The 24099-nt window shown below is 48.9% G+C and overlaps 1 protein-coding gene across 1 annotated transcript in view; it reads right to left on the bottom strand.

The window, feature by feature from the left end:
• Positions 1-8252: 8252 nt before the first annotated feature.
• The window catches only part of MYOCD (myocardin), an 83602-nt gene continuing 67755 nt past the window's right edge, over positions 8253-24099 (bottom strand). The window contains exons 10-14 of the mRNA XM_010988101.3: positions 17119-18060; positions 15176-15319; positions 14034-14162; positions 11870-11927; positions 8253-9815 (exon numbers count right to left, since the gene is read on the bottom strand). Coding sequence (XP_010986403.2) covers positions 9247-9815; positions 11870-11927; positions 14034-14162; positions 15176-15319; positions 17119-18060 — 1842 coding nt within the window. The 3' untranslated portion in view covers positions 8253-9246. The remainder of the gene's footprint in view (positions 9816-11869; positions 11928-14033; positions 14163-15175; positions 15320-17118; positions 18061-24099) is intronic.

The following is a 24099-nucleotide window of genomic DNA, read 5'->3' as shown; positions in this document are numbered from 1 at the left end:
ACAGATATTTATTTACATTATTCTGATGACAATATAATTACATTATTAGTAATATTTGTGATAGTTAACGTGACGTGCCCACAGAGCTGGCAAAACGTTACCTCTGGGCGTGTGTGTGTGGGTGCTTCCGGGAGAGGCTGCTTTAGAATCAGTAGACTGAGTAGAGAAGGTCCCTCCTCGCCAGTGTGTGTGGGCACCACCCAATCCATTAAGTGACTGGAGAGGACAAAAAGGCGGAGGAAGGGAGAATTCTGTCTTCTTCAGCTGGGACATCTATCTTCTTTTGCCCTCCTGGGTCAAAGTTCCTGGTTCTAGAACTTCTAAACTCCAGGATTTCCACCACTGGCTTTGCTGGTTCTCCAGCTCGCGGACGGCAGACTGGGGTCTGTCTCACCCTCCATAATCATATGAGCCATTTTCCATAATAAATTTCTGTATTTCTGCATCTATATAGACTCCACAGAGAGAGACACACGGATGGCATCTTTGTATCTTTACATGTCTCCTTATGTACATCTTCATAGATTTACCTACATATAGAGATGTAGGTATCACTACAGATACCTCATTCTGTACGTCCCTGTATCTTAATCTTTACCTATTAGTATGTACATGTATCAATTCTCAGTCCCCTTCCAGCCTCTTGATGCCACTGCTCTATGTCTCCAATTGTCACGTATTTTCCTAGAACAATACATTGCCCACCACATCGTTCACTATGTCACCTCCTCTTTAGTTACAGCCTCAATGACCTGGTTCTGTTTACTTACTTCCATACCTGCTCCTGCAGCAGCCTCAACTTGGCTCAACCCGCCTCTCTGGCTTCTCTGCCTCTCCCGTGTTAACGGCAAGTCCCACCACGGTGCGGAGGGGGTGTCTCCAGCCAAGCCATCAGCTTGGCCTAGGCATCCTACTGATTCCTGATCCGCTCTTGCTTCTATTTTCCGGCTGCTCTTAAGTCAACCTTCCTCCATTTTTATTAAAACTCCTACCCGACTCTTCTTCTCCCCAGTAGGTGAAGGTCATCTCTCCCTCTTGTTTCAAGTATAAAGTGGAAGCCACCATATGACAACGTCCTCAGTCTCCTCCCACCACACCTGTTAACGTATCCACATCTCCCCCAACCCTCCTCTTCCCGAAGGCAACTCAACCTCAGTACCGTTCCCTCTCCCCTCCTCTCTTGTGCGTACTACCTAATTCTCATTCGCCTTTAAGTTAGCTCCACTATCTCTCCTCTTGAAAAATCAGCCCTTTAAATTTGTGACTCTCTGCTCCGCCCTTGTGTGTCATCTTCCTCACACAGCCGTACTTCTTGGAAGGCATGCCTGGACTCACTGTCTCCATTTCCTCCCCTCCCTTCAATTTCTTGGTCCACACCCACCCAAGACGCTCTCATGGTTACCAGCCGCCTCCTTGTCATCAAATTAAACAACACTCTTCACTCCTTACCTTACGGAGCTCAGCAGCACTAGGCAGGACTAAGGGCGCCCTCTTGCTTGACATTTTCTCCCATCTCAGTGCCTGGGTACCATCTCCTCCTGATCTTCCTCCTGGCTTTGTAGCCACACCCTCTCTTCTCCTTCACCAGCATCTCATGTGTTGGTTTCTTCAGCATCCTTTTTTCTTGCTCAACACTGTTGTGTGGATCATAGCCATTCCATGATTTCAGTTATCTTCTGTACGCTGACTTCTCCCATCTCTAAATCTCTCCGCAAGGTGGTCTGACCTCCCCAGTGAATGCTTCTGACTTGCGTGTCCTACAGGCAATGGACACTCAAAAATCAAATTCACAGTTTTTCCTATCAAGTCACCCATTCTGGCCTTTTGCCCCTGTGAATGGAGCTAACACACACTGGACGTCCCACTGTCCTTCCCAGATCCAAGTCCTCTCTCTCCTCTGTCATCCGCATCCAGTGATCAAGTCCCATACATTCCATGCTATTCACACGTTTCAAATCGACCTTAGCCTCTCTCTTCCTACCACCGTGTTCTTGGTCGAGTTACACCTGCTTGTTTGCTGGTTTAATCCAGGATCTTAAGCCACTACCATCACTCTTCCCCCCACCCTCACCCCATCATTCCTTGGGGACTAAATTCAGCGTGTGGAGTTTCCCTTTAAGTTCTCCTGCCTGTGGAGCAAGGAGGGCACCAGTCATTTTCACAAACTAGTTCACAACCTACTGGGCTGCCCTCCCGTACCCTTGTCCCTCCAGTCCATCTCCACGTCTGAGCCAGTTGTCTTCCCAAGATGTAAAGCTCATTATAGCCCCTCCTCGCTTAAACCCTTCAACGAGGCCCTCTCGTTTTAAAGGTAAGCTCCCCCCCTCAGTGTGTCTTATGAAGCCCTTCATGACCCGGCCCCTGCTTGCTTTCTATTATGGGCTGCCCTGTGTCCCCCCGACCCCCAAATTCATGTGTTGAAGTCCTTATCCCCCCAGTACCTCAGAATGTGACTTTATCTGGAGATAGGATCTTTACAGAGGTGGTCAAGTGAAAACGAGGTCATTAGAGTGGATCCCAATCCAGAACGACCAAGGTCCTTATGAAAAGGGCAAGTGTGCTCACAGACGCAGACCTACAGAGAGGGAACTCACGTGAAGGTACAGGGAGGACGCCGTGGGGACGTGAAGATGGCCATCCACAAGCCAAGGAGAGAGGTTCAGAATAAATCCTTCCATCACAGCCCTCAGAAGAGATCCTGCCAACACCTCGACTCGGCACTTCTACCCCAAGACAACAAATTTCTACCACCCAGTCTGTGGCACTTTGTTTCCGCAGCTCCAGCAAGCAGGTACAGCTCCCCCTTTTTCTCTCCCTCTTCCTACACCCCCACCCCCACTCCCCTGCCTGCTCGCTCCAGTCTCTAGCCATCCTGAGTTTCCTGCATCCCCGCAACGTGGGAGACTCTCATGTCTCGCCAGACCTTGGCACAGGTGGCTCCCTCTGCTTGCAAGGCCCTCCTCCTGGGCTTCTCCCTGGCCACCTCCACTGTCACCACTAGCGTGGCTTGGTGGTCTCCTGGGGAGGGTCTTTCTTGACCATCCTCCCCGCCCAAGATTCCGTGCCAAGCCCTTTCCCTGGCACACAGCACAGGGGAGGGACTGGAATGTACTTACTGCCACGCAAGCACTTGTCGGACTAGGCTGTCACTCCTTCGTTGTCTGTCTCCTCTTCTAGGTGACCGACTCCTCTCGAGCAGGGGTTGCGTAAAGCCGTCGACAGTTTGCTGCCTCTTGGTAACAGCACCCCAGCCTTCTCGTAGAAGATCTCACTCACCTTCAGCACTGTCTTCCATGAGATGCAGCTGATCCTGTGTCACAGCCAACGGCTGCACAGGGGACCCCAGCTCCGGGAATGAAGGTGTAGCTCATCCTCATGACACAGAGGCGGGTTCAGGGATGAGACCACTGAGAGACAGCTGTCAGATTTCTGCTGTGACTCTCAGGAAAGAGAAACTCTGTTTGCTGGAATTGCTAATCTGGCAGGATGGACACCTGGGGCTTCCGGTAACCTGTGACCTTCTGGCTTCCACGTGGGGAGAGCCCCCCAGAAAGTACAGCCAGAGCAAGGGAGGCAGGGCCCCGGCGTGGACTAGAGCTGACGCCCCCCATTCGGGGGCTCTCGTGGTATCTCAGCCCCTCCACGTGGTTTACACATTCACTGGTGAGCTAATGACGGGCAGGAATTAATTTAGGAGAGAAGAGGAGATAAAACCACAGGCTTCCTCGGGCAGTCTGTGCATATCTGATAGCTCACCTTGATGCCCGATTTATTTTACATCACCGTTCAGTTGGCTCAGTTGCTAAACCACTGAAAACACTGGGGTGGCTAAGTTGTGCGTGCACGTATTTTAATAGCATATTTGTAACTACAGAATTGATTTTTCACCAAAGTCCTCATTTCTGAGTGTCACTGGTGGGGGCTGCAGGCGACAGGTGCAGCATGTGGGGTCAGGGACACTGGAGGTGAGTAAAGTGTGACTCCTGGTGATGCCAATTTTTAGGTGTGCCACCTCAAGCAATTTACTGAGCCTCCCAGAGCTCGGTCTGGCCACACGTACACTGGGGATAATGGCAGTTGGCTTCACGGTGCCTTTGGGAGGGTCCAGTGAAATAACACACAGCACGATGCCTGGTACATCATGTAGTCAAGAAAAAAGCTTCCACCTCTTTCTAAAATAAACCTTTTATTTAAAAATATATATATATTTAAAAAAGAACACATGCCAACTTTGGTACTTAGCCATTGCTTCTCGTCTTTTCCTGGTAACCCCCATTTCTCTTCAGTATGTACAGTTGAGCAAAGGAGACCACCCCAAGGGGTCCCTGCAGAGAACGGCGCTGGCTATTTTGATGTGTTTGCAAAGTGCCTCTTTGTGTTTCACTAGGGGAGGGTTTCAAGAACCCAGCAATGCATTGCCCCCTTCCTCACTGCAGGTGCACTGGAGAGGAACCCTGGGGAACCCCTTCCTTTGGAAAACATCAGGACAGCCTCCAGGACACACAGTTACCATGAGACATTCAGGAGTCTGTCTTAACCCGGAGAATTCTAGAACCCTAGAATCTACCGACTCCCACAATCAGAAGGGAATGTATTCCTGTGTTATCAAACCCCATGAGTCCTGTTACAATTTCCCTGGAAGGTGAAAAAGGAATCTTTCTCAGATCTCTTCCTGTCTTAAAACCATCTCCTCACATGTAGTCTCAACCTGGCCAGGGCTCCTCTGAAAATGTGGATCCGAGAATCAAACCCAGCTCCTTAACCCACACTGAGCGGCTCTCAGAACCAAAGGGCTGCCTCGTTCCAGGCCCTGGACTCTGTGCGTCTAGTAACACCGTCTAATAAAGCATTGGCACTCTCAGCATCTGAACCACCGGCTGGTTCCTACCAGATTTACAGGAAAACGAGGACCCAAATTCTTTCAGTCCGAGTTCTCTCACAGCTGGCAGCAGACTGTGCACTTGTGGGCTTCCCCCGGGAGGACGGCAGCGGAGCCCTGAACGAGGGCCAAGCTGCCCTCACAACCCTGGGCCTCTTCTCCTAAAAGATGGGGACTCCCCAGCGACATGCCACCCTTCCCTCCCATAAGTGCCCCTTTTGTCTGGAGAGCTTGCAGTGAAGGTCGAAACTTAGGGGCGGGGCAAAAGATGTTTTCTCTGCCCCTCCCTGATTTTCAAGAGGCTTTTGTCTGGCAATGAAAACCACCCTAGAGCTCTCACAAAGGTTCCCAGTGCTATGGGAAGACCTCTAAGTGATAATTTGCTATTGTTTGATCATAGAGAGAAGGTAAAAAAAAAAAAATGTCAGCCTGGGTGCAGCTTTTTGCTAAAAAGGGGCCCTCCCCCTCCCTTAGGGGAACACGAAGACCCTTTTGTCTTCAGAGGCAATGGGTTTCTGACTCAAAAAACTGGGAGATTCCCAGTGTTCCTGCTTATAGGAACTGCAACTGCCCCGCCCCTCAAATTCTGAACCATCTGCAGAAGCAGTGTGGTTTTGGCCATTTGGGGAGTTGTGGGCTTTGCACAGGTGAGGAATTACCCACTGGATGGGTAAATATGATGCAACTTTCAGCCTGGCCAGCACTGCTCTCTAGAAGAGCTGATGGAGTTTAAGTATTTTTTTGAAAAGGACTATCTTGAATGCTGGCGGTAGGTTTTTGATTTTTTTTTTTTCCCAGATTGGAAATAAATATTTCTGAATGGCAAAGGCCACCACTTCCTAGGCCCTCGACTATCCAGGTGGAGACTCTCTTGCCTTCCTCATTTACTGGTGCAATCATTTCATAGGAAAGCATGGCGTCTTATCTAAAATTCTGTGATTTGCTTTTCATAATGCAATGTCTTGGTCAAACATAGAACCTTCCCTCCCTCCCTTCCCCCTCCCCTCTCTCCATTTGTAACAGAACATGTCATCCCAGTGACACTGCTAGAAGCGGGGCTGCTGATGAGCACTGGCTTAATGGAAGCATCCACGCAAAGGTACTTTCTGACTCCACTGGGTACAGGTGAGCCCACGCACTGCACCCCCGCTGGGAGCGGCCACCGGTGTCTGCGGGTCTGCTTTGCCACGGGGGACTTGCAGGGCTCCTGAGACAACTACGTGTGGTCAGTTTCAGGCTCTAAGAACATTAAGAAACTTGACCACGGCCATCTCATAAGTCTCTGTACATCTTTTAGTCATGCCCAATTTGTCACCAGAGAGAAGACAAAACCAAGAGTTTAAAAGAACTTAAAAAAAAAAAAAAGGCCCCTATAGGAGATGGATAAATTAACATGGATGATCTGATCCACCAGGGGCAGCCAACTTTGTCCACCTTCTCCCAAGCATCCTCAGCTTTAGCTCACAAATCTCACGTCGGATGCAGGAGGAGAGAGCGCGTGGCGGGTGCAGGCTGAAAGCCCCGTTCCAGGAGCCTGCTCTGGGGTGGGCGTTCCCTGGGAGGCGTGTGTGCTGGTGCCGGCTAATAGCCTAAAAACACCCCAAAGACGACGCGCAGTCTCACAGGTACAGAGGCCCCCCACCCAAGTCTAGCCCTTCTGGCAGAAATGCCTGGAGGAGGAATACCTGACACTCAGACCAGAGTCTCAGAGACTGCTGTGAGGCTGTTTTCCAAAGGAAGGCAAGGGGGGCAAAAATCACATAAAAAAAAAAATCGCACAACGTGGCACAGGGGCGACGTCCTGACCAGCGAGCTGTGTCAAGACTCGAGGGAAATGCCAGCATCCGAGGAAGACACGAGCGTGAGGAACGCGTCCCGGGGGCTTTCTTCCCCATCGCTTCGTCGTCGAAGGAACGACCGGCGATGTTCCTTCCCAGATTTTTGGTTCTGATGACAGACATTAAAGCCAAGTGACAGAATCACCGAGTGGATCTTCTAAAGCACAATGCGGATCAAGGAATGTGAATGGCCTGTCGTGTTCCTCTGGGGCTCTCCCGTGAGAGGCTGTGCCACCCTTTGCAGCTGCCGGCGCTAGCGCTGTTCTGTCTCTGCACATAACACTCATGGCCAAGATGAGCTTGGTCATGGTGAGCAACGGGTGGGCTGCGAGTCATCGGGCTGGAGCCATGAGTCATACACAGAGGCAACATGTAGCCCGGGTGATTAATCAGGAAGTCGCAGCGAGAAAGGCCAAGATCATTTCACAGCAGATTGAGGCTTAAAGGCTTTTGGTGTAGAACTCTGCAACACTGCCTTTAAGACACACACACAGCCCCCTCTGTGTATGTATGTGCACACGTGTATGTGTCTGCACATGCATGCACACACATACACACACACCCACATGCACACATACATATACATACGTATGTCTCTACACACATACGCACGTGGTGTGTGCATGTTTTAATATATATATATCTCTCTCTCTCTATACCCCCTCCCCTCCCCACCCCCCAGTAAGATCTGGCAGCTTTCAGAGTAGCAGACACCAAAAACACTCTGTGTTCACACACGTTTACAAGTGAACAATGGAATGACTTCAAATCTTTGGGTTTTTTTTTTCCAAAATGAGAACTGCTAAAATCACAACATTTTTGGTTATTTTCTCCATAAGTGCACAGTGAACATTTTTTTTTTTTACAAAAGAAAAAAACAGTGCCTTGGTGATTTAAATTAAAAAAACCAGCAACAGCTACTTTCTACAGCATGCAACACTACAAAACAGGGATGGGAGCCAGTGAGCCTCAGAGAGACGGTCCTGCAATCTGAGCTCTTCAGCTCCCAGCGGAAGGGCGAGAGGCGGCGGGAACCGCACGAGGCCGGGGTCTTCCCTTCTTCCATCCTTTTCAACGTGCAATTCTGTTTTCTTTCAGAAACCCTGACCTAACGTACTCTCTCCTTGTAAACAGAACTCAGATTTATCTTTACACCATCCATGTTTCCAATTTCCCCAGAGCAACCCAAATCGGTGATGGCTGTAAATCAAACGAGGGTAGAAAGAGCTTTGTGACTGAGGGGCCGAGTCACCAGTTTCTTCGCGAGGGCGCTCTTTTGACTTCCTTTGCGGCGAATTACGCGTAGGGAGAAAGAGTTCTCCAGGAGAACCTGGGTTTTTAGCTTTTTAAACTATGGCTTGATGAGGAGTATGGCAGCTGGTAAGATCTGAGAAGTCCTCTTCTCCCAATGTTGGGGCAGAAAGAAAAATTTCAAAAGAGGAGCAAGAAAGGACGGGTACCTTGAAAGAAAAGTAGAACGGGACAAAGATAAACTGAGGAGGACCCCCCCCCCTCCGCCCACCAACAAGGAAACAAAGAAAGAAGTCGGATTCCCATCCCGTGGTAGTAACCCATGGCACTGAGTCCCACGACACGCAGAGCCGTTTTCTCTAGTCCTGTCTGAACTGTCCCTGGCGGGGCTTCCTGAGGCTAGAGAGACCCTCTGATCTGCCTACACGGTCCTGTCTAGTCCGCACATCTCCAGGGGGCTGTGCTGGGAACCTCCGAGGGCAGGAGGTACGGTTTCTCCCTCTTGCTTGAAGGCTCCTGCCTGTTCCACACGTATCGTCACAGACACAGTGGCGGTGATTCAGTACCTGGCTGAGAAAGAGGGACATTCTCGGTGGGTCCTTGCGACCAAATGTAGGTCAGCTGTCCTCAGTGACCACACAGAGTCCTGGGGGTGGGAGAGGGGCCACTCTGATGGGCAGGTTTGTGGCTGAGGGACCCTGAGTTCACTTCACTTCCCCGGGAACGGACTGGTCCTGTCCCTCTCTTCTGCCTGAAGAACTTGGCTGACGCTGGCCCGACCTCTATGTTGAAAGACAGGTAACGGACAGACAGAAGCGGCCCCCATCACGGGTCCGTCTTCCCTAACCTTTGATGAACTGGCTTCCCTGGGTCCCCCAAAGCGTTAACATTTTTCTCTCCACGTATTTGTAATAAATTCATGAGAAAAGCTTACGATGTAATGCCTGAGAAACAGTACGGGCTAGAAAAAATACTGGTGTTTGAAAAGGCAGGAAAAGAATTTTTTGGTGGGGGGGCATTCTTGATCTGAAAAAGCACAATTTTGAATGCATCGCTGAAATCGTGACCAGTTACCGACTGTTGGTGACCATTACATTTTATACGTATACGAGACTCCTGTGTGTCCCTGCTGGTTGTCACAAAAGTCCCCGTTGCTTCTTTTTAAATCTCTCCTGCTCCTCCTCCTCCTCCTCCTTTTGGGCCGTGTGAGGATTCACGGTTTTGTACTCCCCCCGTGGAGTTCCTACTGGTCTTTCTGGGCACGTCCGGCCAGGCGTTCTACCACTGCTGCAAGTGGAGGTCCATGGGGGAATTCAAATTGAGATCGGTGACATCCAGGAAATCGATGTTGAAGATGCTGGGGCCGCCGGCGAGGGAGCTGAAGCTCGGGGTGGAGCTGGGCGGCGTGAGGTCCAGCCACTCCATGCTCTCCCAAGGGGACTCCGTGAAGCTTAACGGCAGCCCACTGCTGTCCACGGACGAGGGTGAGAACTGAGTCTGCATCGGGGAGAGGGGGCCCGGCAGGATCTCGTGTGCGCTGAAGAGCTCCTCCGCAGCCTTCCCGGAGAAGCCGTCCATCAGCCCGTCGAAAGGAGGCTCCTCGCCCCCAGTTTTCAGAAGGGCGACGTCGCTCACCTTCCCCAGGGGGCTCTGGGAATTGAGTAAGACTTCAAGATGCTCGTCGCTGTCTGCGCCGTAGTGATCGAAGGAGAGCTGGCCCCCCGAAGACACTTGTTCAAAGGAAGCCGAGGGCTTGGGGAGGGCAGCCGTGGGGCTTCGAGAAGACCCGGGTATCTTGGGGACTTTCCGGAGACAGGAATGATCCTCCCGGGCATCAGCTGGCATTTCTGTTGGAAAACACAATGGGAATTGTTCAATCGCTTCCGACGGAGCTTGACACAGTATGGATCTTTGGAATGAATGACTTACATGCAGACACGGGAGGTGGTCATGCTTCTCCGGTCACTGCTCATCCCCCAGGCTCGTCCCTAAACCGCGCTGGATGTTGCCAATTCTTCTCCCCTCCGGTCTCTCCCCAAGCCTTCACTTTCTGGAAGTTCCACTCTGATTATCAAACGCTCAGAGCAAATTCTTCTGCCTGCTCCTTCCCTGACACCTGGCTGTCCCCTGAGGACACTGCAGCCTCCGTTATTACCCTCTCCGGGGCTCATTTACTTCGGAGCCAGATGAGTCACCAGTGCTGTCCCACTGCTGCATTCTGACTGTCACTCCCCCTCCTTCTTATAACTCCTCAGTGGTTTTGAGAGTCACACCGCTCTCCTCAGCCCCTAGTCTCCTGGCCCCCCCTCCCCCCACTGAAAACTCTACTCCCCAGGTCACTGCTTCTTCCCCACTTCAACTCCTGTCCTGCGACTTCAGCATCCCCAGAAGTGACCTGCTGTCCATCTGGCCTCTCAGTTCCTTGACAGCCCATCACCCAAGTCATTCCTCCACCCCACCCTGTTGGACACACGCTGGACCTTGCTGTCCCCCTAAACTGCATCCGTCTGAAAGCACGATTCCAACCAACGCCTCCGGTCTCTGTCCACCTCCTCCCGTTCCTCTACTCCCTCCCTAAGGTCCTCACGACAACAGCATCTCAGCCCCTTGGAGTCTCTCCAATCCACCGAGGCTGCTACTTTGTCCCCACCCATCAGCCCCTTTGGTCTTCACCTTGCTCCTCGCCCAGCCTCTGCTCTCAGCTCCACCACCACAGCTCCCCTCTCGCGCTTCCTCAATCCCTTGCTCTCTTCTCCTGTCTTCATACTCCCTTGGCAAGACCCACATCTGGATGAGTCTTATCACTGGTCTTCTCCGAGCCAGCCCTGGATCAGCTGGGCTTCCAACAGAAAAGTTACGCAACGAAGCTGACTGGCTCCCCTTGAAATTCATGATGTCCGACCTACAGCTGGCACTTAACACTGCGGAGCGATTCTCCCGTGCTTCTCCAGGAAACTCAGCGCACCTTCGATCGCGTCATCACCGTTCTTCCTTCCTCAAATCTTCTGTGCTCCCCGCTCCAGCTCCCTCACTCTTTTCTGACCTTGCCATACACTTCATTAAAAATACGAGGGTGTCGGATAGGAACCCGCTCATCCTTCCATCATGAAACTGACAACGATACATACACCTGCGCCCATCCTTTCCTTCTTCTTTCTTGTTACAATGGAGTTGCCTGTTCACTGCTCGTTGCCCTCCTCCCTACCGGACCGCAGACCCCACAACAGTGGGGACTCCGCCCGAGGCAGCACTGAGCCGGCCGTGACGCCCAGTCACTTTCTCTCTGAAACTTTAAACGTTGTTACATGAGGGCTCAGATCTCTTCTATCCACACGTGCTCCTGACACGATCTTATTCATTTGTGTGGTTTCAAATTGGAGGCACTTACTAGGGATTTTTTTTAAATAAATAAATGAATGACTTGAAAGGAGGCAAAAAAAGGACAGGTTGATCATTTTTTATTGGTAGCCTGAACGACATTTAAATATGAGTGGGCTGTCAGTGGGAGATGACTAATTAAATTTCCCTTTGAGTAGAGAGCACAAAACTTGCTTTATCTACTTTCTTCGTCTTCTTATAATTAAGAAAACAGGGACACTGGGATGAGTATGGTAGGGAGAAGCGGTGTCACAAGAGAAAAATGGGGAAACAGCGACTGAGCTGAAAGATGAACAGTGTTGAAATTATTGGGGGAAAACGTCCCTAGGACAACGGGACAAAGGCAGGGGGAGTCGTCAACCCTGCCTTCCTGTACTGGCTCCACGTGTGGACAGGAAGCTCAGAAGAAGTGCCACTCTACCCAGGGATGGCTTTTTGGTCCAACTTACAGTGAGCATGTGACCTTGGTCCTAAGGGCTCATGCCCAGAGTGCATGCAGGTGCAGAGCGTCTCGCCGCCTTACCTCCGCTTTCAATGAGGACGTCCAGGAGCTCGTCCATCTGCTGACTCCGAGTCATCTGCTGTGGCACGTTAACCAAAAGAGAACAGAGACGTTAAAAGGTGGCTACCGCTTCCACAAGAAATCATCAGAAGCAGCATGGCAGGGTTTTGAACTTGGTTTGGTTAGGGCTTTTTTTTTAAATTGTGGTAAAATACATACAACATAAAATTTACTGTCTTCACCATTTGAGAGTGTACAGTTCAAATGCATTAAGTTCATTCACACTGTTGTGCAACCATCACCACGGTCCATCTCCAGAATTTTTGCCACCCTGCAAAACTGAAACTGTCCCTACTAAACACTAACTCCCCGCTCTGCCTCCTGCCCTCAGCCCCTGGCAAGCACCATTCTGTCTTCTGTCCCCATGACTCTGATGACGCCAGGCACCTCATGTAAGTGGATTCAAACGGTACTTTTCCCTTTGCGACTGGCTTATTTCACTTAGCATAATGCCTTCAAGGTTCGCCCATGCTGTAGCAGGTGCCAGAATCTCCTTCCTTGTTAAGGCTGAGTAACACTCGTTACAGGTACAGACCGCGTCTTGTTCCTCCACCCAGCCAGGGACGGGCACTTGGGCTGCTTCCGCCTGCCGGGCTTCGTGAACAGCGCTGCTGTGAATATGGGGGTCACGGGCTAAGGCGTCTTGAACCACGTGCAATGCAAGCTCAGTATTAACTGTGGACAGGAAACCACTGAGGAAAACAATCTGCTGCAACAAGGGAAGGGGAAGGAGGCAGAAGGCTTCTGCCCCGAGCCTTCCAGAGCGAGCTCAGCTGACAGGGAGGTTCCCCTCCTGGGAGCAGGGAGCCCTGATCCCTAGGTGACACAGCCGTTTTTCTCATGTTGAAGTGACTTGGCTCTGCCTCCCGCTCGGGTCTGTGGATGCAGCCCAAGAACGTGGCTCATGTTTCCCTGGTCCCTCATTGTAACAGCCCGCGGAGCCTGGTGACACTTGTGGGGCTCGTAGGGAATCCACCTTCCCCTCCGCTCATCTGAGTTGTTTAGTAGACTCAGTGGTGGAAGTCCACTTTGCCTGGTCCTTTTCTTTAAAACCAAGAAGGATCAGCTGATGTTTACAGATACCAGGGGACGGGGATGGGGAGAAGAGGGGCACAGACTGATCTCACTCTTCGGGGAGCCCAGTCCCCAGAATGCAGGCATCAGCAATCCACAGGGATGAGCACACTGCTTAGAGAATGGGTCATCTGCGTGAGACGCCTACAAGGTCCGGCAGGAGCCACACACAGGACAGGGAGGAAGAGCTGCGTGCAGAGGGATGCGCTCCTCCCAGGACGGAGAGGGCGCTTTGTTTCAGGCAACGGTTGTCTCGCAGAAACGTGCCTCCGGGGCTGCCAGATCTCTGATTTCTCAGAAATGAAAAAGCCTACCTTTTGCATAAAAATATCCTGATATTGAAAACACCCTCTCAGCCAAATGAAACCCGACTGCAGGCTGGGAGGTGGGTACCACGATGCAGTAACTGAGGAAGACCTTCTTCTCCGGGCTGAGTACATGCAAAGGGCCAACTGATGCTTTATCCAAGTTCAGACCATTTGAGATATGGGATCATGCTTTTTTTTTTTAACTTTTTATTTGAAAAATTTCCAAACATAAATGGACGTGAAGGAGACAATGAACTTCTATTATTACCCCATCAAGAACCATTAACATTTTGCCAGGATCACTGAATTCTGAAGCTCAGAAGAACCTTCAAAACTATGACGCCAACAATTACTCTCAGATATTTGGGAGCCCATCCTGGGCTTGGACAACGTGGTGAGCGCTACGTCATCTAGAATCCTTGCAGAGTAGACACTGCCCCCATTTTATGTAAGAGAGGTCAAGGATTTGCCCAGCCTTCTGGTAGTGGCAGCTGGCTGGTGGCTGAGCTCTGGCATGAAGTCCAGGCATCTGGGTGCCCAGCCAACCTCCTCTCTCTGCCTCGCACAGCGTCTGCACACACACAACGCCCTCCACAAGCAGCATCCAGACACTCTGCTCATTCCGGTGGGGAGAAGGCAGACGCACTCAGTGACGGCATCTACCCGCGTGCAGCCGAACCACGCGGGACAGCGCCCGCTCAGTCAGTTGACTCCTATAAAGGCTGCATCGCGTGTAAGCTTACCTGCTTCACCGCATCTTCATAGGACGGAGGCTGTGTTATGTCTGGAACTGCTGAAGGGGACTTAGAAAAAGTCGGGGATGGAAGTGGAAACTTTGGCCCTGTCTTATCAGAAGCATGTAAACCGGCGATCTGTGTGGGTAAAACGCAGAAGAAGACCATCAGTCCGTGCATCAGAAACGGTACAGCTTCGGCTTTAGAAATGACGGGATCAATTTTGGAAAAGTTGATTTAAGGGGAAAAACGAGCCAGGGCTTAAATACATATTACATGTGGATTATAAATATATATTAACAATAGCACATATCACTAGGGACTCATCGCTGGGGGCATCTCTGGATGGGAACCTCAACAATTCACTCCCCCCCCCCCCCAAGGTGTACCCTGGCTGTTAGGAGAAAGAAAATTAAGCAAAGGGTCCAGTCCAACACAAAGAGGTCCATCAACCCAGGGATCTCCAGAGCCATTTCCCTCTCAGCCCGTTTCATTCCTAAGTGGGTGCAGGTGCAGAGAGCTGGAGCATGCCTGGGGTGTCTCTTCACGAGCCAGCCTCGTGTATCGTGGGTGCGTTCTGCGGAGGGTCCAGGCCATGTCAGGTCTCCATCCTCGGAGGACGCCCTGCCCAGTGGCAGGCAGCACCTCTGCGTCACGGCCGTCCGCTGTTCCCTTCCTTCTTCCCCCACTCCCGTGCTCCCTGCACCCTGATGTCCTGCGTCCTTCACATCCCTGATTCTCCCACCTGCGGAGATGGCTCTTTGCTTCCTTCTCGCACTGTGACTCCAGCCCTCTGCCCTCTCTAGTCCTTTCCAGGGATCCAGTACTTCCCGCTTTCTCCACATTATTTTCCCACGTCCCCTGACACCCATCTTCCACTTCACTGAAACTGGTTTGTCCACCATCCTGTTTTTGCAAACATACCCTGGTCATTTCAGTCACCCTGATTTCTGGGATGAACCCAGGAAATGAGTCCGTGGAACACTCTGACTCACATCTGGACCTCTGTTTCTGTCCTTTGCAAGTGGACTTGTTTCTATCGAAAATGTCATTTGTTTCTGCCTTGGGACCTCAACGTTTGGAGGACAGGGGACACAGAGAGAGAAGAGGCAAAGTCAACCCCCAGTTTAAACCTTTTCCCAGCTGCCTACCTTGTGCTGGACGCCCGGGCTTTTGGGACAAGGGTTGCCCCCAGCACCATGACCACTGTCTGGCTGGGTTCCGGAGAAGGAGGGGTGGAGGCTGGAAGGCTGGGGAGAGAAGCTTGGAGGGTGGCCCTCATGTGCCCCCGAGTTCTGCAGAAAGGAAAGAGTGACCAATTAAACAGCCACCAGCAGCACACTTGAGAGCAGTCTTGGCTGAGACCACTGGTCCCTGCCCTGGGGTCTTATCTTTCCAACCCCCTCAATTCCATGACAAAGGAGATCATCACCAAGTCAGATCTGGCTTTGGATATACCTGTTCAAAAATTTTCCACGCCTTCTGCACATCCTCAACAGAGGGTGTCCACATCTCAGTGGGTTAAGTCTTCAAGACACTCCCCAGTCCAGCACTATCTCCTTTTGCAAGCTTCATTCTACGAATCCCTCCGAGAGCTTCCCTCAGCACTCTGTGCTGTCTCCCTCCCTGTGTTTTTTCATGTGGAACGAACTTTTCCTGACCCTCCTTTTTCAGCTCCACACTTCTCAAGTCCAACTCCTTTGCAAAGCTGTCCAGACCTTTCAGGTCCTTCACGATCAATAACCACCCCGTGCCAATGCTTTGTGCAGCATTTAATGTCGTAAGTGTAGACCAGCAGTTATCTCACGTTGCTCTGTATCTTTTTTGTTTTTTATCACGTCATCATTTATGGCTTCAAAGACCGCTTTGGAAACCATCGATTACTGTACAAATGGTAGTTCTTCTTGAGAGTAGAGATACCATTAAATCGAGCATCTTCTGGTCCAAAGCTATGTATTTCAAGAGCTATTTTTACCTTTGTTTCCTAGGACACTATGCACTCAGTACCTGCTGTCAGCGATGATGATAATCCAGTGAGTCCCACTCCTCCCAGAGCGCTGACTCAGGAGTGAACATCGTCTGTGTGAATGTGTTCTGGCAGGTTCATAGAAGTGTATTCTCACTACCTATGGCCACACTTCATACGCCAGGGTAGAGAATATTCAGAGTAAAAAGGGCACGCACTTTAGAATCAGATAATCCCATGCTCCTGTGGCCCTAAGCAACTGGCTTAACCTCCCTAGGCCTTATTTTCCTCAATAGCAAAGAAAAACAAATTGGAACTTATGATGCATGCTGCTACCACAGGGCCTTTGCACTTGTTCTTTCTTTGCCTGCAATGCCTTCACCCTACCTATTCACGTGGCTTTCTCCTTTACCTCCTTCAAATGTCCCTGGCCTTTCTATTTAAAGTTGCAATTTTCCAACCTCCTCATCTCCCTTTTCTTTTTTTTTTCCTGTAAGATGTTTCATTTTTCTAATATAAACACTTTACTTATATGTTTTGTTTACTGTCTGTCTCCCCAGGAGAACAGGGATTTTTGCTTGGCTAGTTTGACACTAACCCCCAGACACTAGAACAGGGCCTGGCACACAGTAGGTACATACTTACACGGTGAGAACAGGAAGGTCTGGTAACTTCCCCATTGGCCCTCTTGCTGAGCCAGTTTGGTCTTTGGTAAAACTTGATACCAAGGGGTCCTAGGAACAGCCCTATAAGCCAAATCTGGCCCCTTGCTTGCTTTTGTAAATAAACATTTATTGGAACACAGCCACGTGCATTCAATTACAAGTTGTCTGTGGCTGCTTTTCTGATATGAAGGTAGAGTTGAGTAGTTGTGACAGGGATCGTGTGGCCCGCAAAGCCAGAACTATTTATTACCTGGCCCTTTACAGAACAAGCTTGCCACCCTGGTCTCAGAAGTGAGTTTGTTCTGCCATAAAGGCTTGTGGCTCACGGCATCTGGGAGTTGATGCTGGACTTCTGGTAAACCCTCCCCATGAAAAGTTCCAACCTCAGCTCTGCAGCAGCTGCAAAGCCACACCCCACTTCCAGGAAGAGGGGCGCACCGGGCATGGGGCCGGGAGTCCTCACCTGTGCCGGACACAGCTGGCCGCTGACAGGGGAGGAGGCCCTGCGCTCTTCTCCTGGGGCGCCTGAAGAGGAGGGCAGGAAGTAATGGTTGTTGGGTGACGGGGGCAAACTGATGTGCTGCGGGCTTTTCACTGCCCCGAGCGGCGAATGCTGGGGCGAGCACTGCGGGCTGAGAAACGTGGACGACAGGACGCTGGTCTGACCCGAGGGCTCGGCGCAGGGAGCGTTCCCAAGGGGCAGGAGCTGAGTGGCTTCGCAGGCTGGCGGCAGGCCCTCCAAGCTGCTGCTCTGTCTTTTCACAGACAGCGGTGGGGATGCGAAAGGACAGCTGGAGACAGCGTCCTCCTGCTTGATGGGGGTGGCGGCCAGGAAAGGCAGCGGCTTCTTCTCAGAGCCATGGCTCCTCTTCTGCTTCTGCAGCTGCATCCTCAGCTCCTCCACCTGCCGCTGCTCCTGCTGGAGTTTCCAGGTCAGCTCGTTGATCACCTTCTGCTTCTCCACCAGCATCTTGTCCTTCTCGGAGTCCAGCCCGTCCAGCTCGGGAGGGATGGAGCCCCCGTTCAGGCTGCTCATGAGGCTTTCCTCGGCACACGCGTGAACCGGGGACGGGTGGAGGCCGAAGGATGGGGACGCATCGTTGAAGGTATCGGGCAGGGACCCCGCCACCGACAGGTCGGACGAGGCAGGTGAGATCGGGGGGCTGGAGCTGGTGCTGCCGAAGTGGTAGAAGCCGTTGGATAAGGCGCTGGTGGACGGGGAGGACTGGTACCCGGGCAGTGCACTGGTGGGCGTCACGGGAAAGGTGACAGTCGTTATATCCCCGAAGTTGGGCACCGTGTTCCCGGAACAGTCCTGGAAGGGCCGTAGCCGGTCCATGAGGGCCGTCTTGGTGCCGGACACGGGCAGACCTCGTATTCGAAGCTGTTGTCTTAATTCAGAGACCTAAAGAAACCAGGCGGGGTTAGTGTTCGGGCTGCTTCCTGACAATCTTTTTAAAAATGTATTTTTATTGCAGTAGCTTTTTGTGTTAACACATTACAGACTGAATTTTATAATGTCCACTTACTTGTTTCTGATTTCCTCCTTGACACCCGAAATACACTGGTTTTGCACAATTTTAATGATCTCAACAAATTGTCCTACATCATGTTTTCATGGTCCCAGATCACAGGAATGTCCAGCTCGAAGGAAGCACAGGGGCTGGCTAGTCTACTGTCCTCCAGCCCCCATCCCAGTCCGCATCCCCCTCTTTACAGCTGAGAAAACTGCCTCTAAATTCTTAGTGCAGTGTCAGGGTTTGCTGTTATTATTACGCTGATTCACATGTAATTATTTCAATCCTGCATTTTTTTGTGTATTCATAAATGATAAATTACAGATATCTAAAAATATGAGAGACATGATGGGACACTATAGATCCATTAAAACTGATGCTATAAATATCTGTGGACATAAAATAATGAATAATTGCTCATGGTATGTGATTAAGGGGGGGAAGTTTGAACTGTCTGATTCTATTTCTCTAAGAATTATATAAATATGTCTATATATATATGTTTAAACCCATGCTTGCAGATGGAAATACCTGCATAAAGACATGCTAAAATGTTAAGAATGGTTCTCCTGATCTGTTTCTGAAATAGCCCATATTAGCACGTTCCTTTTGTAATTAAAACAGGAAAGCTGTTAAATACCTAGATGTCAATAATCCCACAGAACAGCTAGAAATCTATAGGGAAATATTCTACTGATATTTTGTAGGGAAAGATCTTTTGAGCATCAAAGCAAAGAAAGTAATCATAAAAATATTGACCACAAAAATGGAAAACGCCTATAAGACAAAAATTTATTTTTGACTATCTTTATTTTTAGAATCTGCTCTGGCACTGGAAGAAAATGCAAGTGCAAACAGCAATCTCATTAAAAAGACAATTGCAGGGCAAATGATACAGTGTTAGTAAGCTCAGTGTATCAAGTTGAACAACCCTAAAGAAAAAGATCGACACCCAGTATAAAGCCAGGTCAGGACATGATCCAACTCCTCACAAACACAAGATAAAATTAGAACAGAAAAGTGGCTGGCAGGGACGGCGTAGCTCAGTGGTAGAGCATGTGCTTAGCATGCATGAGGTCCTGGGTTCAATCCCCAGCACCTCCATTAACAAATAAATAAATAAACCTAATTACTTCATCCTCAACAAAATTAAAAAAAAAAATTTAATTTAGAAAAATGGCCAATAACATAGTGTACCATCATTAGTATTCTAAGAAGTGCAAATAAAATAAATATGTACATAGTTTAATATTCATTAAATTGACAAAGAAATGAATAATAAGACTTTGTGTTAGTGAAGTAGCAGCAAAAATAAGTGAATAAAAAATTAAAAAAGAAAAAAAAAGCTCTTTAATACCTCGTTAGTCCAAGCGTGGCCTTCAGGCCAGCAGCACGGGACAGCAACTGGGAGCTAAAGTTAGAAAAGCAGGCTCTCAGGCCCCTCCCACACCTACTGAATCAGAAGCTGCATTTCAGCAAGAGCCCCGGGCACATCTGGGCTTGGGGAGAGCTGCCCTAGCACACTGCTTCCGGGGAACAGATCAGCCCGGACGTTCAGGGCGGAATGTGGTAAAACAGATGAAGAGCTTTTAAAAATATTCATGTGTTTTGGTTCAGGAGTTCCACTCCCATATATTTAGCCTGGGAAGACAATAAGAGATGATAATAAACGTGTGTGCAAGTTCTATTTTCAATAGCAAAAATTCAGAAGCAAGTTAAAAGTCCAATAGATGGATGCTAACTGGGTGGTGAAATGACAGGCCAGTATGACAACTGAAAATGCCACTGAATATTAAACATGAAAAAAGTTCATGACACATAAAATAGAAAAGCATGCTGGAAATGACTGCTCATGTAATTATTTTAAAACAATTATTATTACTATTTTTAAATTGAAGTGTAGTCGGTCCATAATGTGTTAGTTCCTGGTGTGGAGCACAGTGATTCAGTTACATATATGTATGTATTCCTTGTCATCTCCTTTTCCATTACAGGCTCTTGCGGGGTATTGAGTACAGTTCCCTGCGCTCTACAGCACGACCCTGCTGTTTATCTATTGCACATAGAGTAGTTATCTGCAAACCCCGGGCTCCTCATTTATCCCCCCGCCCCTCGGCAACCATGAGTTTGTCTTCTACGTCAGTGAGTCTGTAGAACAATTATTTCAAAAGAAAGCATGCCGATATGTATTTTAAGTCTGGAAGGAAATACAGTCTGCAATGCTCGCCGTGAGTCAGCTGTCCTTTAGAATACCTTCTACGTTTCTCTCTGCTGTCATATTTCAACAGTGAATACACGCTACCTTATGAGTTATTTAACAAGCCATCTTAGAAGGACTGCAACAACGTACTGCACCGCCAGCAACAACACATGCTCCCTCCCCCGAGACCAGCGAGCCTTGTTTCACCCTTTTCTCTTAGATTTGCTGGTTTGAAAAAGTGCAAAATGGCAACTCATTATTGTTTTAATTTTGAATTACTTAAAATTAATGAGTTCTACATCTATTTTTAGAATCTGCTCTGGCACTGAATAATTTAAACTACATTATTAAATAATACAGTTCATAGTCTAAAATAAAATGTTGAGTCCAGTTTAAATTTCAGAATATTACGCTGTGGAGGCTTGCTTGGGACACAGATTTGTATACAGCTCTTTCCTACAGTGACCGGTGTTTTCATCATTGATACATTTTAAGCCATTTATTATGAAAAATTTCAAACATACACAAAAGTAGATAGAAAAGTACAGTGACCCCATAAACCCATTAACCAGCTTCAGCAATTCTCAGCTCATGCTTGTTTCATTTATACCCTGATCTTGTTTGATTTATACCCCAAACTACTTCTTCCCTTACATTTCCTGAATTATGTAGAAGGAAATTGCATATTTAAATCTGTAAATATTTTGGTATCTTTCTCTAAAAGGCAAGTACTTAAAAAAAACATAGATACAAGATCATTATCACACCTAAAAATATGAACAATTATTTCTGAATATCCATCAAATATTTCCCCAGCTTTAATCGTCTCATTTACTCCCCCACCCCAACCCCTCTCTTTCTCTGTCTCTGTCTGTCTGTCCGCCTCTCTCATGCTTTCTCTATCAGTATCTCTCTGGCTCTCTGACTCTCCAGATTCTTAGAAACAGGGTACAAAACAATCCGTCTACTGCAAAATTACCACTTAAAACTTTTAAATGAGGAATCAAGCTTTTTTCTCAGTGCTTTCCCCCGTTCACCTCTATGTAGCAAAGCATGAGCATTTCTGGAAAACGTCATCTTTGCTCCCTTTTTCTGATTACTTCTTTTGAGGGTCACCTTCATTAGTTTCTCTTACCTCTTCCTTTTCCCCGAATGTGGTTTCATCATTCACTTCCTTCATTCCGTCTTCTCCCCCCACCCCACCCTGACCCTTTCCATTTCGCCCGCCTCCTATCTCCTTCACTTCTCCAGGCCCAGCCCCCCCCCCCCCCACTATGCAAAGGATTCGGAGATTCCTGTTTCTCTCCCTGATGACTCAGGTGAGCGGAACGAGGCTGGTGTATTTCTAGCTGGTGGAAACTGGCAGGACTTTTTCTCTTGATCATCCTGCTGGTCCCTGCGACTCGACTTTCCTAAGCTGAATGAACGTGCCAACATCCTTCCAATCAGCTCCTCTCTCTGCCCTCCCAGTTTCTGCCCCTGCAGAGACTCTCCCAGGTGACACCTCTCCCTGTACACCCAGTGGTCAAACCCAGTCAAAGGTCCGCCTTCTCCACTCTCATCTCAAGAACAATAGCAAAGCTTTCCACATCTGTCACTTGAGTTCAAGCCCCAGGTTCATCATTTAGAAGCTGTTTAACTTGCGTATCATTTAACCCCTATCCGATTTTTTATGTTCACATTTAAAACTTATCTTCAAACAACAAGGTCCTACTGTACGGCACAGGGAACTATAGTCAATAACTTGTAATATCTATAATGAAAAAGAATATGAAAAAGAATATATATATATATATATGCATGCATAACTGAACCACTGTGTTGTACACCTGAAACTAATGCAGTATTATAAATCCACTAAGCTTCAGTAAGAACAAAACAAAAACAAATGATCTTACAGGGTAAAAATTAAAGCACACTTATGTAGGGTGTGGACTGATGGTTTATACTCAAAAAATGGTAGCAGCCACTGTCATCACCATCATCTCCTCAGACCCGTGCTAATTATGAGAACCATAACCAGCCAGTGATTCTGAGCACGTGTGGGTCAGGGAAGCCACCTCTGGGGGCTCTCACAGGTGGCACAGCACATGTGGACAATGTTTTCTTTGGGGCCAAGACATCTCCAGTTCTGTGTGACCTGGGCTCCCATCCAGAGACAGACTGCTTAAAAAAAAAAAAACTTTTCAAAAGGCATGTAACATAAAATGTACCATTTAATAATTTTGAAGTGTACAGTTCAGCGGCATTAAGGGCAATCACAATGCTGTGCAAATATCACCACTATCCATCTCCAGAAAGTTTTCGTCATCTCAGATTGAACCTCTGTCCCCATTAAACACTCAGTCTCCATTCTCCTGTCCCCTGGCAGTAACCAAAATTCTGCTTTCTGCCTCTGTGAACTTGAAGGCTCCAGGTACCTCCAGGTATGAATGCAGTATTTGTCCCTTTGTGTCTGGTTTACTTCACTTGGCACACAGTTTTCAAGGTAAGAGCGCCTACTTTTATCTCTATAGACTTACGATCTGGGGAGTGAGGGGCAGTGACCACCGCTCTGGAGAGTGTCATCGTGATCCTGGCTTCCTCTTCTGCGTGTACAGTTGCCAAATTGAAACAAGCTCAACGAAACCCAAACGTTTTTATTCCAAGTGTAAGGAATAGAGACACCTTTGATATCAGGGCCCACGATACATTTTATTTACCGGTATTGGCACTTGGTAGGCATAGAATTTCCTCTGACTTCAAAGAGTCCCAGGCCTGCCTTTCTGGCAAAGAAGATAATAACTGAAGACTGAGCACGGGAAGGCAGGTGACCAATGAGGACTGAGGACTGGGGGAGGTCATAAGGTCGGCCCAGGGAAGACCACGGGGACCTTAAGAAATTTAGTCTTTTGGGGAAAATGATACAGTCCCCTTGAGGGGGAAGAGTAATTGGTGGGGTGGAAACCAGGTAAACGGGGTGATCACTGAAGACGGAGCAGGCACTAGGGGAAGGTGTGCTCCGGCATTAGCGGCACAGAAGGGCACCGCCCTCCCCCTTCTGTCCTTTTGTAATCACTGGAAGGACGAGTCTGCCAGCCCCGAGGACTGCTCTGAAACACCCCAGGTTCAACTCAAAGCTCAGCATCCTTTCAGTGAACTGTGGTTCACGTGGCCTGCGGTCGGAGGGAACTGTCAGCACCGACAGGGCCGCTAACGAGCTGTTGCTACGCTTCAGGTCAGGGATTCCCAGGCTGGGGGATTTCACAGAACAGCACCTTGTTTAAAGCTGTGTGATGGACGTAGGGTTACCAACACTTTACCTGGTTAAGTAAGGGCTGTGCATCTTATTGAATGATACCCTGGTTTAATAAAAAGAAACAAAACTCCACCAGAAACTCTCAATTTCCATCCACCCCAGTCATTCCCTGATGGAAGGAAGGGACCTTTTAACGTTCAAAACATTGGTGGGAAATAAATACTTTGGATGAAGATTAGTCAGATATGTTGAATGCACTCAGATTTAGGAAAAGGTTTTTACATGGTTCTTGTTTTTTTATTTCGAGAGACCGGTAAAAGCTCATCGTGCAGTCGGCCACTGGGAGCTTGATCAATCTCACAGCTGCTCCCAGTGCTAAGCCCTCTCAAGTCTATGACTCGATTTGATATTTACAATAACTCATTCATGCAAAGGAGGAATCTGAGATGCAGAAACACTACGAAACTGACTTAAGGTTGCATGGCGAGT

Source organism: Camelus dromedarius, chromosome 16, assembly GCF_036321535.1.
Source record: "Camelus dromedarius isolate mCamDro1 chromosome 16, mCamDro1.pat, whole genome shotgun sequence".
Taxonomy (NCBI): domain Eukaryota; kingdom Metazoa; phylum Chordata; class Mammalia; order Artiodactyla; family Camelidae; genus Camelus; species Camelus dromedarius.
The sequence above is the reverse complement of the archived record's forward strand: the minus strand, read 5'-3'. Positions and strand labels throughout refer to the sequence as shown.